This window comes from Aotus nancymaae, unplaced genomic scaffold, assembly GCF_030222135.1.
Source record: "Aotus nancymaae isolate 86718 unplaced genomic scaffold, 86718_ANA_hifiasm-v0.15.2.pri h1tg000095l, whole genome shotgun sequence".
Lineage (NCBI taxonomy): Eukaryota > Metazoa > Chordata > Mammalia > Primates > Aotidae > Aotus > Aotus nancymaae.
Window position 1 is genome coordinate 2,239,883 of NW_026988510.1, and position 17,801 is coordinate 2,257,683.

General features: G+C 54.2%; 1 protein-coding gene across 1 annotated transcript in view; it reads left to right on the forward strand.

Annotated features, from left to right (window-relative positions):
- The first annotated feature begins 12,359 nt into the window (after window positions 1–12,359).
- The window catches only part of SLC7A5 (solute carrier family 7 member 5), a 36,571-nt gene continuing 31,129 nt past the window's right edge, over window positions 12,360–17,801 (forward strand). The window contains exon 1 of the mRNA XM_012466072.3: window positions 12,360–12,903. Within this exon, the coding sequence (XP_012321495.2) occupies window positions 12,360–12,903 (544 nt within the window). The remainder of the gene's footprint in view (window positions 12,904–17,801) is intronic.

The window sequence follows — 17,801 nt, forward strand, 5'->3', positions numbered from 1 at the left end:
TTGGACACCCGAAGGACGCTCCTGCCTCCAGCCTCTGCCTGGAATTCTCTGCCCTCAGGTAGCCACGTGGTTCACTCCTCCCTTGGTCCCTGCCCAGATGGCCCCTGTTGAAGAGACTTCCCCTCCCAGCCGTCTCCTCTCCCTGTGACTTTGCACCCCAGACCTTCTGTGTTTATGCGTTCAACGTCTACTTCCTTCCGTCAGAATGTGAGCTCCGTGCGCAGAGGCTAGTCGGACCTGAGGCAGTCTAGACTGCGTCCCCAGAGTCTAGAATAGAGCTTGCCACATCATCGACACCCAGTAACTGTGACATTGATTTATGGAAGCCGTGCTGGCACAAGCGGTAGCTCTCCTTCCACCAAAGGAATGAGCTTGCCAAGAAAGAGACGACATCAGCAAAGAGAGACAGAAAAGCCACACTCAGAGCCATCATTGAGCTCTGGATCAGTGACACAGCCAGTGGGTGCTCTTTCACTTCAGCCAGTGTGGCTTTCTTTTTACCTATTACTTGCTTGGAAAAGAATCCTAATTAGCACAGTATTTTTCTTTTCTTTTCTTTTTCTTTTTTTAGGCAGAGTCTCGCTCTGTCACCCAGTCTGCAGTGCAGTGGTGCAATCTCGGCTCACAGCAACTTCCGCCTCCCGGGTTCAAACGATCCTCCCACCTCAGGCTCCCCAGTAGCAAGGATTACAGGGATGCGCCACCATGCCTGGCTAATTTTTTTTTTTTTTTTTTTTTGTATTTTTAGTAGACATGGGGTTTCTTCATGTTGACCAGGCTGGTCTCGAACTGCTGACCTCAGGTGATCTGCCTGCCTCGGCCTCTCAAAGTGCTGGGATTACAGGCATGCGCCACCATGCCCATCCCAGTATTTTTATTTTCATAACATTAAACAATTTTCCTGCCAGAAGAAAGTTTTACGATCAACCTAATCGTGTTACCTTCCAATGTTACCTTACGGTCAGATAAGCACAGAAAAATAAGCAGATGCTAATCTGTCTCCCGAGGTGATAAACACCATTTCACTCTGGGAGGATAAAGACTAAGTAGGTTAGGTCAGGCGAGCTGTCTCATGCCTGTATCCCAGCACTTTGGGAGTCTGAGACGGGTGGATCACCTGAGGTCACGGAATTCGAGAGCAACCTGCCCAACATGGTGAAAACCTGTCTCTACTAAAAAAATACAAAAAATTAGCCAGGTGTGGTGACAGGTGCCTGTAATCCCCGCTACTCGGGAAGATGAGGCAGGAGAATTGCTTGAACCTGGGAGGCAGAGGTTGCAATGAGCCAAGACCTCGCCACTGCACTCCAGCCTGGGCAACAAGAGCAAAACTACGGTTCAAAAAAAAAAGAGGTGTGGTGGCTCACTCCCTCCTGTAATCCCAGCACTTTGGAGGGCCGAGACAGATCAGCTGAGATCAGGAGTTCAAGGCCAGCCTGGACAACATGGTGAAACCTCGTCTCTACTAAAAAAAAGTATAAAAAGTAGCCAGGTGGGGCGGCGCGCGCCTGTGACCCCAGCTACTCGGGAGGCTCAGGCGGGAGAATTGCTTGGACCTGAGAGGCGGAGTTTGCAGTGAGCTGAGATTGCACCACTGCACTCCAGCCTGGGCCACAGACCAAGACTCCGTCTCCAAAGGCTGGGCGCCGTAGCTCACGCCTATAATCCCAACACTTTGGGAGGTCAAGACAGGTAAATCACAAAGTCAGGAGATCGAGACCATCCTGGCTAACACAGTGAAACCCTGCCTCTACTAAAAATACAAAAATACAAACAATGCCTTGAACCCGGCAGGCAGAGGTTGCAGAAGCCAAGTATGCACCACTGCACCCCAGCCTGGGTGACAAAGTGAGACTATCTAAAAAAAAAACCAGGGCTGGGCGCGGTGGCTCATGCCTTTCATCTGAGCACTCTGGGAGGCCGAGGAGGGCAAAGTGCCTGAGGTCAGGGGTTCAAGACCAGTCTGATCAACATAATGAAACCCTGTCTCTACTAAAAATACAAAAAACTTAGCTGGGCATGGTGGCACGCGCCTGTACTCCCAGCTACTCAGGAGGCTGAGGCAGGGGAATTGCTTGAACCAGGGAGGTGGAGGTTGCAGTGAGCTGAGATCACGCCACTGCACTCCAGCCTGGGCGACACAGTGACAGTCTATCTCAAAAAAAAAAAAAAAATACAAAAACTAGCCAGAAATTGCTTGAACCTGGGAGGTGGAGGTTGCAGCGAACTAAGATCGTGTCACTGCACCCTAGCCTGGGCAACACAGTGAGACTCCATTTCAAAAAAAAAAACTGTCTGGCTCTTTAAAGGAAATCACATTTGGTGGTGATGCTGGGTGAAAGAGGGTTTGCTTGAAGGAGTCAAAGTAGAAGTGAAAAAAGCGACCAGCTCGGAAATGTTCTGCCTCTAAGCAGATGTTCCTGGCTTAGTTTCCGTCAATCAAGAAGAGTTTACCAGAGGACAGGGTGTGCAGATGCCTCACCTGCTCCTGACCCAGGCCCTGGGTGAAGTGTGTGGTGCACATTAGGCAGCTCCAGCCCCGCCGTGGGTCAGGCTGACATGCAGGGCTTAGCCCTCACCCAAGCTCGCAGCAGCACCTGGGGAATGGCGTTTTAGGAAGCTCCCAAAGTGACGGGATGGTGTCATCAGGGGTGAGGGCCACGGCGCTCCCATGGAGGTGTGACAAGTTCCACAAAATCGTCCCTGGTTTTTAAGAAGGAAACTGGGGCTCACTTGAGAAGTTGAGAAAGTCATTGCTGACCCCTTAGGCCAAAGGGGTAGGCAGCATGTCATTCCTGCCTCCGCTGATTTGTGCAATTAGTCAAGGAAAAATGCAGCGAGGAGAGAAAGTCCTGAACCTTGAAACCCAGGAGAAAGCCTATCTGACAGTGACGGGCAGTTAACGCTGATGGAAGCAGCAGCCAGAGGAAGGCACCCACCTGGGCTTCCCACAGCGCTATGAGAACAGCCCACTTCTCCGGTGGGGAAGGGGTGACAAGGTCAGTGGAGGGGATGGTCTCCAAATCTGGAACTTGGGATGGGGACAGGGGCATACAGCCGTTCTCCATGGGCCGTCCATTTCCATGGGGACTTGGGTACCGAGGAAGGTCCAGGAGACCAGAGGGTCAGGACACCGGCCCTCCCACCCCTGGCTCCAGTTCTACAGCCCCACATTGTCATCATGTCCAGCAGGACGCCGAGAGAAGCAGGGAGTGGCTGACCGTTTTCCATATCTACACAGGGGGCCCTCTGAGTGCACGAACGTCTTTGTCTCCTGAAAAATGGCCCTTGTCAGTTATTTTTAAAACCAATGTTCATCCCGAGACACGGAGGTCCTCCCGGGAAGCCGACCAAGACTGGGCACGCTGAGACGAAACCACAAACGCGCCGAGAGGAAGAGATATCGACTCCAGCCCTCAAAGCAACCGGACAGAAAACAAACAGGAGGCTTCTCTCGCGCCCCAGGGGCCGTGGACAAACAGGAGGCTTCCTTCATGCCCCAGGGGCCGTGGACAAACAGGAGGCTTCCCTCGTGCCCCAGGGGCAGTGGTCAAGGTCTGCGGATCTGCAGGCCGGGCTCTCACTGTGATCAGACGGTGGCTACGATTGTATCATAGAATTTCTGGCCCAACTTTTAAAGTTCAAGGCTTCCTCCCTTTGCTTTCATGTGCTTTTCTCATTTAATAAAGATGCGTGTGTGTGAGAAGCATTGCCTGTTCCCAGCCACCGCCTCCTCCTCCTCCTCCCCTTCCTCCCCGTCCCCAGCACGTCCTCCCCATTGACCCTCTAGAGATCCTCCAAGCCCAGCTCAGAGTGGCCATGTGCCCCGCTAAATCCCCTCAGCATTGCCCCCTTGGGACAAAATCCACACTCCCGACCCCCATCCCCACCCTCTCCTGGCAGCCCACTCTGTGCCGGCCAGGGCCAGGACATGAGCCGCCTCCCACCCCAGGGCTCCCGTGACTGCCCATTTCTCCAACCATAACTGAGGACTAACTATGGTTCCTGCAAAAATCGAATGGCATAGAGAGTGTGACAGGTAACTGAATCCTGGCCCCACACTCAGTACGCCAAAGGGGAAGTCCAGCTGGGGACTGTGTCCCGCAAACCTGCCTCCCGTTTCGGTTCCTAATTATTTAGGAACAAATCGCTGCAGAGATGAAAAGCCTGGCCGGACTCAGTGGCTCACACCTATAATACCAGCACTTTGGGAGGCCGAGGCGGGCGGATCACTTGAGGTCAGGAGCTTGAGACCCACCTGGCAAACATAGTGAAACCCCGTCTCTACTAAAAATGCAAAAATTAGCCAGGCATGGTGGCGCCTGCCTGTAATCCCAACTACTTGGGAGGCTGAGGCAGGACAATCGCTTGAACCCAGGAGGTGGAGGTTGCAGTGAGCCAGGATCCTGCCACTGCACTCCAGCCTGGGTGACAGAGTGAGACTCCATCTCAAACAAACAAACAAAAAGGTGAAAAGCTGCACAGACCTCCGGCACATTCTGCCCATAGGGAATTGACCCTGAAGCGTTTCTGTTCAAGTTCATCCTGACACTGTAAACTGATAGCTCATCTTCACAGGATGAGGGACAGAACTGACAGTCATCCCTCCGCCCACCCGAGGCAAACGCATATCTCACTGTGTCTGCTGCCCTGTGGTCTACGGTACCTTCTGTAAAACGGCAGCGTCACTGAACCAGGCAAAAACGTGAATTTTCCCCTACCCCCCTCACATGAAAACTGTCTTTCCCAATGTCCTCCCTCTCCCCTTTCAATACTGAAGCCCTCAAAATCATCTTCGGAGAAAGGCATCGGCCCGTCTCCCAGGCACGTCCTTTGTGTGGCATTTAACCTAAAATGATTGAGACTTGCCTCGGCCGTCTTCCTAGACGGACAAGAGTCTTTAAGGCCTGGCCCAGGCCGAACACTCCTGGAGTGTCTGCCCTACACACCTATCTGCCCGGAAACAGAAGGGAATCTCTGACGGTACTCAGGGTGGCCCCACCTTGTCAAGCAAGCAGACAGGAAAAGCCACCCTCTGAGCATGATCAAAGCATGGCTTTCAGAACACACCTCCGGAAGAAGCGAGGACACTTGCTATGTTGAAAGAGGCGGAAGGTTCTCCTGCAGGACTGATGAGAACCGGCCCGGGAGGGACTCACAGGAGGGAGGCAGCCCCCTGACTTCAACGAAGGGTTGTGAACCCAGAAAATCTGAGAGCGGTCTCAGTTAATTGAGGAAGCGTATCCTGCCAAGGTTGAGGTGGCCCCGTGACACAGCCTCGGGAGGTCCTGAGCGCAGGTGCCCCAGGTGGTCGGGCTGCAGCTTGGTTTTATATATTGTAGGAAGATATGAGACATCAGTCAAGTACATTTTAGAAACACATTGGTTTGGTCCCAAAGGGTGGGACAGCTCAAAGCGGGAGAGGGGCTTCCAGGATAGAGGTAAAGTTAAACATTTTCTGGTTGACAATTGGTTGAGTTTGTCTAAAGACCTGGAATCGTCAGCGGGTGCAGTGGCTCACACCCATAATCCCAGAATTTTGGGAGGCTGAGGTGGGCAGATCACCTGAGGTCAGGAGTTCGAGACCAGCCTGGCCAACATGGTGAAACCCCGTCTCTACTAAAAATACAAAAATTAACCGGATGTGGTGGTGGGCGCCTGTAATCTCAGCTACTGTGGAGGCTGAGGCAGGAAAATCACTTGATCCCAGGAGGCGGAGGCTGCAGTGAGCCGAGATGGTACCATTGTACTCCAGTCTGGGCGACAGTGAAACTCCGTCTCAAAAAAAAAAAGAAAAAGAAAAAGGCCTGTGTTCAATAGAAAGGAATGCTTGCATTGTGGTAAGAGGTTGTGGAGATCACAGTTTTATCATGTAGATGAAGCTTTTAGCCAGCAGACTGAAAGGGAACAGGCTGTAAAATGTTTCTTGTCAGACTTAAAGTCTGTGTTGGTGTTAGTGCTGGACAGGTTTGAGGAGGCCTGTCCAACCCCCGCTTCCCTTCCAGGCCTGAACCAGTCTCTCAGGTTAAATTTTAAAAGCCTGGCTGAGGAGGAAGCTTGTTTCTATGACTTGGGGGCCCTTAGAAGTTTGTTTTTGAGGGCTGGGCGCGGTGGCTCACACCTGTAATCCCAGCACTTTGGGAGGCCGAGGTAGGTGGATCACGAGGTCAAGCGATCCAGACCATCCTGGTCAACATGGTGAAACCCCGTCTCTACTAAAAACACAAAAAATTAGCCGGGCCTGGTGGCGCGTGCCTGTAATCCCAGCTACTCAGGAAGCTGAGGCAGGAGAATTGCCTGAACCCAGGAGGCGGAGGTTGCGGTGAGCCAAGATCGTGCCATTGCACTCCAGCCTGGGTAACAAGAGCGAAACTCCATCTCAAAAAAAAAAAAAAAGGGCCGGGCGCAGTGGCTCACGCCTGTAATCCCAACACTTTGGGAGGTTGAGGCGGGTGGATCACGAGGTCGAGAGATCGAGACCATCCTGGTCAACATGGTGAACCCCCGTCTCTACTAAAAATACAAAAAATTAGCTGGGCATGGTGGTGCATGCCTGTAATCCCAGCTACTCAGGAGGCTGAGGCAGGAGAATTGCCTGAACCCAGGAGGCGGAGGTTGCGGTGAGCCGAGATCGCGGCATTGCACTCCAGCCTGGGTAACAAGAGCGAAACTCCGTCTCAAAAAAAAAAAAAAAGAAGTTTGTTTTTGATTTAAAGGGTTTACCAGGTAAGTCGTTTTTCTGGGAAAAAGAATGAGTTGAAAGGAAGAATAAGGGGCCGGGCATGGTGGCTCAGGCCTGTCATCCCAGCACCTTGGGAGGCCGAGGCAGGGGGATCGCCTGGGGTTGGGAGTTGCAGACCAGCCTGACCGACATACAGAAACCCCATCTCTACTAAAAATACAAAATTAGCTGGGCGTGGTGGCGGGCGCCTGTAATCCCAGCTACTTGGGAGGCTGAGGCAAGGGAATCGCTTGAACCCGGGAGGTGGAGGTTGCAGTGAGCCAAGATTGTGCCATTGCACTCCAGCCTGAGCAACAAAAGCAAAACTCCATCTCAAAAAAAAAAAGAAAAGAAAAAGAAAGAAAAAAGAAAGGAAGAGCAAGGATCCGCCCAGGCACTCACTCCTGCATTTTGCTGAGATGAAAACCACAGCCCCTGCGCAGCGAGACAGAGAAAACACAGGATTGTCCATCCCTCCCCGCTCCCTGCAGCCGGGCTGCTCCCCTGCAATTCCTCCAAATGAGACAGAATAACGACGGGTTCACCTCATGGAAGAGTGTGACCTGCCCATGTCCACGCTGACACTGACGGGGACGGCCAGTACCTGGTCTCATTTATTCTGCAAACCCATTCTGTTAGAGAAAAGGGGTCCTGACCCAGACCCCAAGAGAGGGTTCTTGGATATGGTGCAAAAAAGAATTCAGGGTGAGTCTGCAGTGCAAAGTAAAAGCAAGTTTATTAATAAAGTAAAGAACTAGGCTGGGCACTGTGGCTCACACCTGTAATCCCAGCACTTCGGGATGCCCAGGTGGGTAGATCACCTGAGGTCAGGAGTTCAAGACCAGCCTGGCCAACATGGTGAAATCCGGTCTCCACTAAAAATACAAAAATTAACCGGAGGTGATGGCGGGCACCTATAGTCCCAGATACTTGGGAGGCTGAGGCTGGAGAATCGCTTGAACCCGAGAGATGTAGGTTGCAGTGAGCCGAAATCATGCCACTGCCCTCCAGCCTGAATGACAGAGTGGGACTCCATCTCAAAAAATAAAAAAGTAGGGGGAGGAAAGAGACCTCAAACCACCATGGCATGTATGTACCTATGCAACAATCCTGGAGGATGCAGGATGTGCACATGTACCCCAGACCCCAAAGTACAATTAAAAAATAAAAATAAAAACAGGCCAGGCGCGGTGGCTCACACCCGTAATCCTAGCACTTTGGGAGGCCGAGGTGGGTGGATCATGAGGTCAGGAGTTCAAGACCAGCTTGGCCAACATAGTGAAACCCCGTATCTACTAAAGATACAAAAAAATTAGCTGGGCTTGGTGGTGGGCACCTGTAATCCCAGCTACTCGGGAGGCTGAGGCAGGAGAATTGCTTGAACCCAGGAGGGGGAGGTTGCAGTGAGCTGAGATTGTGTCGTTGCACCCCAGCCTGGGTGACAGGGGGAGACTCCATCTCAAAAAAAAAAAAAAAAAAGACACATCGTGATTGCCGCCGGTGACGCGCACTTCGTTCCACTGTGTGGATGTATGGTGTTTACCAAAGCAACCCTGCTGGACGTTTTGTTTATTTCCAATATTGGCTATTACTATTTTTTCAAGGCAGGGTCTCGCTCTGTCTCTTAGGCTGGAGTGCACGGGCACCATGATAGCCGACTGCAGCCTCAAACTCCTGGGCTCAAGCCATCCTCCTGCCTCAGCCTCGTGAGTAGCTGGGAGAACAGACACTCATCACCATGCCCAGCTAATCTCTTCGATTTTAGGGAGCGACGAGGGCTTGCTATGTGGCCCAGGCTAGTCTTGAACTCCTGAACTCAAGCAATCCTCCCACCCTGGCTTCCCCAGGTGCTGGGATTATAGGCATGAGCCACCTCACCCAACACTGGCTATTACCTCTTAAAGCTATAGTAGCCGGGCGTGGTGGCTCACGCCTGTAATCTCAGCACTTTGGGAGTCTGAGGCAGGCGGATCACCTGAGGTCAGGAGTTCAAGACCAGCCTGGGCAACACAGGGAAACCCTGTCTTTAAAAAACAAAAACAAAAACAAAATAAATAAATAAATAAAACAAAACTATAAAATAAAAAGTAAAGCTATAGTAAACAACAGTGTAGGCCGGGCGCGGTGACTCACGCCTGTAATCCCAGCACTTCCGGGAGCCGGGCGCGGTGGCTCACGCCTGTAATCCCAGCACTTCCGGGGGCCGGGCGCGGTGACTCACGCCTGTAATCCCAGCACTTCCGGGGGCCGGGCGCGGTGGCTCACGCCTGTAATCCCAGCACTTCCGGGGGCCGGGCGCGGTGGCTCACGCCTGTAATCCCAGCACTTCCGGGGGCCGGGCGCGGTGACTCACGCCTGTAATCCCAGCACTTCCGGGGGCCGGGCGCGGTGACTCACGCCTGTAATCCCAGCACTTCCGGGGGCCGGGCGCGGTGGCTCACGCCTGTAATCCCAGCACTTCCGGGGGCCGGGCGCGGTGGCTCACGCCTGTAATCCCAGCACTTCCGGGAGCCGGGCGCGGTGGCTCACGCCTGTAATCCCAGCACTTCCGGGAGCCGGGCGCGGTGGCTCACGCCTGTAATCCCAGCACTTTGGGAGGCCAAGGCGGGTGGATCATGAGGTCAGGAGATCGAGACCATCCTGGCTAACACGGTGAAACCTCGTCTCTACTAAAAATACAAAAAACTTAGCCGGGAGTGGTGGCACGTGCCTGTAATCCCAGCTACTCAGGCGGCTGAGGGAGGAGAATCGATTAAACCCGGGGGGCAGACGTTGTAGTGAGTGGAGATAGTGCCATTGCACACCAGTCTGGGCAACAAGAGTGAAAACCGTCTCAAAAAAACAAAAAAAAAAACACAACTGTCAGGCGGGATGTGGTGGCTCACGCCTGATATCCCAGCACTTTGGGAGGCCCAGGTGGGGGGATCATCTGAGGTCAGGAGTTCGAGACAAGCCTGGCCGACATGATGAAACCTTATCTCTATTAAAAAAAAAAAAAAAAAAAAAAAAAAAACAACTGTGTAGCCAAAACACAACATATATTCTTATTTCCTTAGTGGAATTCCTGAGTCAAAGGGAATTAGGCTTTTGACAGACACACCCAAATTTCCCTCTATAGAAACTCGTCTCCCAACCAACTTAAGTGCGAATAAGCCACCGTGCCCAGCTTTTTTTTTTTTTTTTACCTCTGAAAATACACAACTTTTGATAAATTACTGACTGGAGCTGAAAAGACTGCCGTGACTGTTGATGGGCTGAGTCCTTTGTAAAAAACAAAACGCTGCCGAATCAGTCCACCAGATGGCACTCTTTGCTAAGATTTGAGAGTCATAGCGTGCAGGTTAAGGCGTTTCAGGACTTCAAATTTGCATCAGAGAAGTCTGAAATTAGTCGATTTGCCAGATAAATCTAAGATGTTGTCACAAGAAAACCTAGTAAAAACCGACCGAGGTGGCGTGATAGCCATGTGACCTGAAAACGCTCATGGCTGTTGTCACCCTTCCTGCTGTAAGGGTTCCAGCCCTCACCAGCAGCCCGGCCCTGTGGGCACCCACCACGACTTGCACTGACTGTGCAGGGTCCCTCTGTGCATGTGGGGCCCCCTGTGCCTCCCTTATGAATTCTCACTCACTCTGGACTCTCAGCTCCAGGCACCACTTCAGAAAAGTCTATTTGGACCTGCCTGGTCCCTGTTGCTGGCTCACTTGGCCCCCTGTCAAGTCCTTGGCTTACCATGGTTATAATTTTATGCTTTGGGGTACGACTGTTGGTTAGCCTTCTGTTGCCCAAAGAAGAATGGCAGAATGATTACAAGTACCGTGTAAGTCGAGAGTCAAAAGGACAGCCTCCCAGGCCCCTTGCTGGCTGGACAAGCGAGGTAACACTGCTAAGCCTCGGCTTCCTTATCTGCAAAATGGCTCTAAATGGCAGCTACCCTATTGCCTAAAAAGCTCCTAGGGGAGGACTCAGTGACCGCCCTGTGAGTTTGCCCAGCTGTGCTGGCACTATCTCCTTCTCTCTGCAGGCACAGAGGGAAGAACAGGGCGGACGGAGGGCTCTCTGCACCTTCCCCAGCCAGCAGTGTGGTCGACAGATTGCAAGTTAGTATCTGCGTGACCTCTGAGCTCCCCTGCCTGTGGCTGCCTGGGCTGCTGAGATTTCGGGTGGTTTTATCACTGCAGAGAAATGCCTGGCATACTAGGGGACGAGTAAGGTCCAGAATGACAAGCCTTGGCATTCCTCAGCCGCCCCCTCCCCAGGATAGGGCCTGGACATTCCTGGAGGTCCCAGGATGGCTCCAACCCCCCTCCACCATGGCTATTGTTTGGAATTCTGTGGATTCCAGAGGCATCTGCCCAGCAGACTGTCTTGCTGTGAACACTCAGCTCTGCAACAGCGTTTGCCTGTTTGCCCTGGGAGGCCCAACCGTGAACCAGAACGAAGGCCTCCCGCCTGCCTGCAGGCTGCTGCTGTGAGCTTCCGTGGACCCGTGAGGACACACGCCAAGGAACCCAGGGTCGGGGGGATAACCAGGAGCTTCCTCCCTGACCCCCACCCTTTGAACAGGTCTTTGGCTGCTCACTCATCCTGTCAATCTCCAGGAAGTATTTGCACTCCTTCCTGATTTCAGGCCTAGGTGACTTGGCATTCTGCACTCCCTCTCTAACTCTCATTACCTCTCAACCCTTCTTATCTAGAACACCTCTCGCACTCCCCAGGAATAACAACCTTTAAAGCCCCTTCACCCTAAAGCCTGCCTTTGAATTCCCCAGCTAGATTTAGGGGTGTGGGTTTTATGGCTCCCCGTTCTATTAATTAAATGGAGCGCAGGCAGATTGATGGCTTCCCAAAGCCTGTGTTGTTACTGTTTCTCCAAGTTGTGGGCCAGGGATCGCGGTCTATGGCAAGATTCCTCGGGGATACAAAGGGAATTACAATGGGTGGGGTCGGTTCGGTTCTTCCCTCGTCCCATCTCGTGGCGCGGCTCACGACCCAGTGATGCATTCCCCCAGGCTGAAAGGGGGCTACGGGAGGTTCCCCTCTCATCCCTCCCAGGTGCCCCAGGAGCTGGCTGTGGGGTCGGTTCCATGCCCTCAGCCCAAGCGGGACAGGAGCCTAGGTTCCCTTTAGGGGGTGGGCTGCCACCCCAAACCCCATCCTTGGCGTCAGGCCAGTCCTGGTGCACCGCCGGCTCCCAGGGGCGACGCGAGGCTGCGGGCTAGCAGGTGAAGGGGCGCGCCCTGACCGCCAGACCCCGCCCAGGCGCACCCGGGAAGACGGGCCGGGGCGCCGCCGACGCCGCGGAGGAGGTTGCGAGACCGGGGTTTCCACGGCGCCGGAGGACTAGGAACTCGGGGGACCACGCGGGCCCGGGAATCGCCCGCCAGGTTGGGCCGGAAGACGCACGTGCTCCGAGCTAAGCCGAGGGGGCGGGGATAAGGGCGGGGCCGGGGCGGGGCCTGGCGGGCGGGTGGCGGCGGTGGGGCGGGGCCGCGGGCGGTGGGCGGGGCTGGCGGGCACGGGCATAAAAGGCGGCGCGGGCGCGGGCGCTGACGCAGAGGCTGGCGGCGGGCGGTGCGTACACTCCTCGCACCACAGCGGCGCTCTAGTGTTCCCAGGCCCGGCCCGCGCGGAGAGCATGGCGGGCGCGGGTCCGAAGCGGCGCGCGGTAGCGGCCCCGGCGGCCGAGGAGAAGGAGGAGGCGCGGGAGAAGATGCTGGCGACCCAGCCTGCGGACGGCGCGGCCCCGGCGGGCGCGGGGGAGGGCGAGGGTGTGACCCTGCAGCGGAACATCACGCTGCTCAACGGCGTGGCCATCATCGTGGGCACCATCATCGGCTCCGGCATCTTCGTGACGCCCACGGGCGTGCTCAAGGAGGCGGGCTCGCCGGGGCTGGCGCTGGTGGTGTGGGCCGCGTGCGGCGTCTTCTCCATCGTGGGCGCGCTGTGCTACGCCGAGCTGGGCACCACCATCTCCAAGTCGGGCGGCGACTACGCCTACATGCTGGAGGTCTACGGCTCGCTGCCCGCCTTCCTCAAGCTCTGGATCGAGCTGCTCATCATCCGGCCCTCCTCGCAGTACATCGTGGCCCTCGTCTTCGCCACCTACCTGCTGAAGCCGCTCTTCCCCACCTGCCCGGTGCCCGAGGAGGCTGCCAAGCTCGTGGCCTGCCTCTGCGTGCGTGAGTACGGGGCTCGGGCCGGGGGTTGCGGGGTTGTAGTCCCTGGGTCCCTGCGCCCCTGCGCCCCTGGATCCCACATCTCTACCTTTCTGCATCCCTGGACCGTCTCAGCAGTTCTAGGCTAAGGTCATTGGTCGCAGAAACCACGTGCGTTTCTTCATTCATTCTTTTACGCTTATCTCCACAGTCTAGGAATTTCCCCACGGTCTAGGAATATCTCCAGTGAGGCGACAGTAGGGTCCCTGCGCTTCGATGGGCATTCCATTCCCCCACGTAAGCGGTTTAACCAAGTGCCAGCCTCCTGTCGGCCCCGCTGAGCAATACTCCCAGCCTCTTGCGTGGCACCCACGTGGAGTAGCTGAGCAGCCCGTTTACTGTTAGAGCTCCAATAGCTGGCTGGTTGGTGAGAGGGGAATTGCAGTTAAAAAAATCATTTCTGCTCCCCAAACCGGCTTGTCAGGAAGCAGTGACACGGGCTGACTCAAAAGGAAACAGTAGTAATAAAATCGTGCAAATGGTATGAGGGTAGTGACGTGCTGGTGTAGGCTAAGGGAACCCCCATGAGGGTTGCCCAGTAGTGAGAGGGGGGAACTTGGCTGCATATTCAGTCTGTGTTGGAGTGGATGGACGTGCAGGTCCCGGGTTACGCTGGCAAACAGCCATGGGGCGTTGTCCTGGTGTGGTGGGCTCAGTGCTGGTATGTTCCTCACCAGGCCAGAGAGAATGGCTTTTTTCAAAACAGTTTTCTTCTGGGATTTCAGGGGGGAAATCTCTTGTACCAAATGCCACATGATTTGTCTGGGGCTGGGAGGGGGGACGGGTCTTGGTAATTCTCAGGCTCATCCCATGGCTTTAGAAGTGCCCTGCTTTTGAAGTTTATGCTGGAACCCAGGCCATCTCAAACTTAGATTTATTTGCATTGAGAGCTGCCAGCTAATGTAAGGATCGGCCTGGACCTCAGTACTGTGTAAACATTCATGCTGGGAAGGGCTAAATTTATAGTTTGGGATCATGAGCCTTGAGATCAGGGGACTGTGTAATTACTTGGAGTGGCTTCTGACTGGCAGGACCTGCTGGCGCTGTTGGGCTTTTGGAGTCTTTCTATGCCTCACTCTACTTTGGCGGGGAGGGGAACGGGGAGGCCTTTCTCCATGAATGTGAGAGTGCAGAGGGCGAAACTCTGGCAGGGCTCTGTGGCTGCCTGGGGTCAGAAGCTTCCCGAGGCCCTGAGTGGCAGCCACACCAACACGCGGACCAGAGTGGGAGAGCCTGTGGCTCCTGTGGGCGTTGGAGATGTGGATGTCAGGGTGACTCGGATTCTTGTCTTGTCGTTAGGAGAATTTCACTGGTTGAGTCTCCCTCCTGCCTAGGTACATGGTGGCTCGGTAGGTAATGACATGGTTAATACCTTACACGGCCTGCACTCTAACCTTTAAAATGAATCCCTAACTGGCCTGGTGCCGTGGCTCAGGCCTGTAATCCTAGCACTTTGGGAGGCCAAGACAGGTGGATCAACTGAGGTCAGGCGTTCAAGACCAGCCTGACCAACAAGGTGAAACCCCATCTCTACTAAAAATGCAAAAATTAGCCAGGTGTGGTGGCACATGCCTATAATCCCAGCTACTCAGGAGACTGCAGCAGGAGAACTGCTTTAATCCCAGGAGGCAGAGGTTGTGGTGAGCCGAGATGCACTTCAGCCTGGGCGACAGAGCAAGACTCCATCTCAAAAAAAGAAAGTGGTCTTGCCATTTTCCCCAGGCAGTGCACAGAGGCTGCCCTTTGGCTTTCTAGCTGCTAGGAAGACCCAGTGTGCTCACCGCAGCCCCCGTAGGCCCCTGCGTAGGGCATCTGGGGCTTCCCAGCTTCGTGCAAATGGTAAAAGGGTGTGTGGGTTGTTTTTTTTTGAGACAGAATCACTCTGTTACCCAGGCTGGAGTGCGGTGGCACCATCTTGACTTGCTGCAACCTCTGCCTCCTGGGTTCAAGCGATTCCTACCTCAGTCCCCTGAGTAGCTGGGATTACAGGTGTGCGCCACCACGCCTGGCTAATTTTTGTATTTTTTAGTACAGATGGGGTTTCACCATGTTGGCCAGGCTGGTCTGAAACTCCTGACCTCAGGTAATCTGCCAGCCTTGGCCTCCCAAAGTGCTAGGATTACAGGCATGAGCCATTTCACCCGGCTGGGTGTGTGGATTCTAGCTTAATAGCTAACGTGCCTTCCAAAGAGGCTGTACTAAGTCACATGTTCCTGGATTTATTTTCTGGTAATAGGGCTTTAAAAAGTTTTTGTTAATTTATTTTTTATTTTATATTTGAGACCGAGTTTCACTCTTGTTGCCCTGGCTGGAGTATAGTAGCATGATCTTGGCTCACTGCAACCTCTGCCTCCAGGGTTCAAGTGATTTTCCTGCCTTAGCCTCTGGAGTAGCTGGGATTACAGGCACTCACCACCGTGCCCAGCTAATTTTTTGTATTTTTAGTAGAGATGGGGTTTTGCCATGTTGGCCAGGCTGGTCTCAAACTCCTGACCTCAGGTGATCCATCCACCTCTGCCTTCCAAAGTGCTGGGACTGCAGGCGTGAGCCACCATGCCCAGCCTAAAAAGTATTTTTTTTTTTCTTCATAACATTCTTAGAGTACTGAAAAGTATTTTAAATAGCTTTCCAGCAGTCCTTTTGGTTCCAGTGGGTAGGGGCGGCCTTGAGGGAGGCTCTGTTCTCGCCACCTGCTCTGACCCAGAGGTGAGGGTTTAGTTAATAGGATCCCTTTCAGGGGAAGTGAGGGCCACGCTTCTCGTGTCCCTAAGCCATTGGTACTTGTTTTTCTCTGACCCACCTCCGTGGTGTGTGTTGCTTTTTTTTGGAAAGAGATTTTCAGTAACAGAAAGGGATGTGCTCTCTGCAAGAAGGAATCTCTTCTTACTCTGTGTGTAAGGGGAAAAGGAGTAGCTGTGTTCTCTGAACATGCAGATTCTGCTGAGAAGTGGGTGTGCTTGTCTGAGGCCGGTACAACTCCAAGCCGATTCTCAGGTCGCTCTGACTTCAGCTCACAGGAAGGCAGCGGATGTCCCAGAAAGCGAGACCCTGCCCTTATAGGAGGGCTTCCGAGAAGTCATACGGCGTGTGCATGTGGCAGCATCTCAGGTGGAGGGGGTTGGCCTGGAACCCCGGCCAGTGGGCAGGATGGGCGCTCCGGGGTGTGAAGGAGAGGCCGGGCGTTTGGCCTGTGGACATGGCTCCTGGAGCAGTGAAAAGCCATAGAAAGTGATTTTTTTTTCCTTAATTGTCACACATAAGGTTGGGTTCCAGAATTTCTCCTTAGGACGGGGAAGGGCACCTTGTACCCCGTTATTTCTTGAGCCTGATCCTACAGAAGGTAGGCTTTGTGTCTGTCCTCAGCCCACGGGCCTCTGAGGCCGCCTCAGGAGAGGGCACGGATTGGAGAACAAGGGTCCCATTTTTGCTGGCTGTCTTTTTAGTCCCCCAGGCACGTCCCACAGAGTTTCTTTTTGTTAAATAATCATGTTGTGAAACGGTTTGGCCTCTGCTTAGAATGATCCCACTGATGGTGAAAGTGGAAAAAACCCCTTGCTTGTCAGTCTCATTAGGAGATGAGGTCCTTTCACGCGTGTCTTCGTGTTGGCGCGTTTCTCACTCGTCATAAAGGTGACAGGAACCAGCTCCGTTTGTCGCTTTCTGGACGGCCGTGTGGAACCTGGCATGAGAATAGGGTTGTGTGGGTTATTTATTGCTTAGTGAAGACTTGGTGGCGTGTCCTGGAAATTCGGGTGATGTTGGGTTTTATCGGAAGGCACACAGGCTGGAGCTGAGATTCTGGCTGGGCCCGGATTTGCTTTGAGCAGGTTGGCCGACCTCCCTGGGCCGCAGCTTGCTCTGCATCGCTAGTATGGTAGCATCTGCTCAGAGTCCCGGCCCGGGCAAGAGGTTCAGAAGACACTGTTCACCTCGGGGGCCTTCACCTCCAGTGAGAGGCTCTCAGAAGAAGGGCCAATGGGCCCACCAGAGTCTCAGTCACTTCCCCAAGTGCATAGGTGTCGGGGAGTGGCCTGCAGACAGCCCCTCTATGCCTTGAAAGCAGAAGGAGCCCCTCCTGTTTCTCTGTCCCAGTTGGGCGAAGGACAGGAGCCTGCCTGCTGGGAGAGTCCCAGGAGGCATGCCCATTGGTCTCACGGGACTCTGGCTGCAGGTGGCTGAGGACACCTGGCCTCATGGGGGACTGTGCCAGGCTCCCTGGAGTGAGGTGGCTCTCCCCATGGCCCTCACTCCTCAGCAGATCTGTTGTGGGTGGGTGTGCCTTTAGGAACCTGTGAGCTGAGACCTCGTCCAGTTAGCATCAGGCCAGGAGAGCAGCCAAGGCTCTGAGAAATCCACTGGGCACCCCCGAGCCTGCTTCTGGCTGTGGAGTGGGATTGCCCTAGCGCCAGGTGTCTGGGGATCCCAGGCCTCTGTGTGCTGTGACTGTTCCTCCTCGTGCCTGCGTCTCCTGCTCCCCGTGCACCCTGAGCAGCCCTTAGCTTACTGTCTTCTCCTTTGGCAAAAAGAAGGAAGGAGCAAGGGAACAAAGAGGGAGAGGGAAGAAGCAGAGAGAGGATCCAGGGTTTCCCTTCATCTGGAGCTCTGGGGGTGTCACCCAGAGCTCACCCACCGTCCCTCGGCACAGGCTCAGGGTCGGGGCTGTGGATAGAAGTAGGAATCGCCACAACTGTCTCTGAGCCCCTCCCTAAAGGCTGAAAGGTGTACGTGGTGGGTTTGGATAGCTCTGGACTTAGCTGTGGTCAGTGGACTCCAAGGCCAGTTGGCCAGTTAGTGACCAGAGAGCAGAGGGGGCCTATGTGTGTTGCCCCGGGGTCTTCAGGCTGCCTGGCAGCCTCTATCCA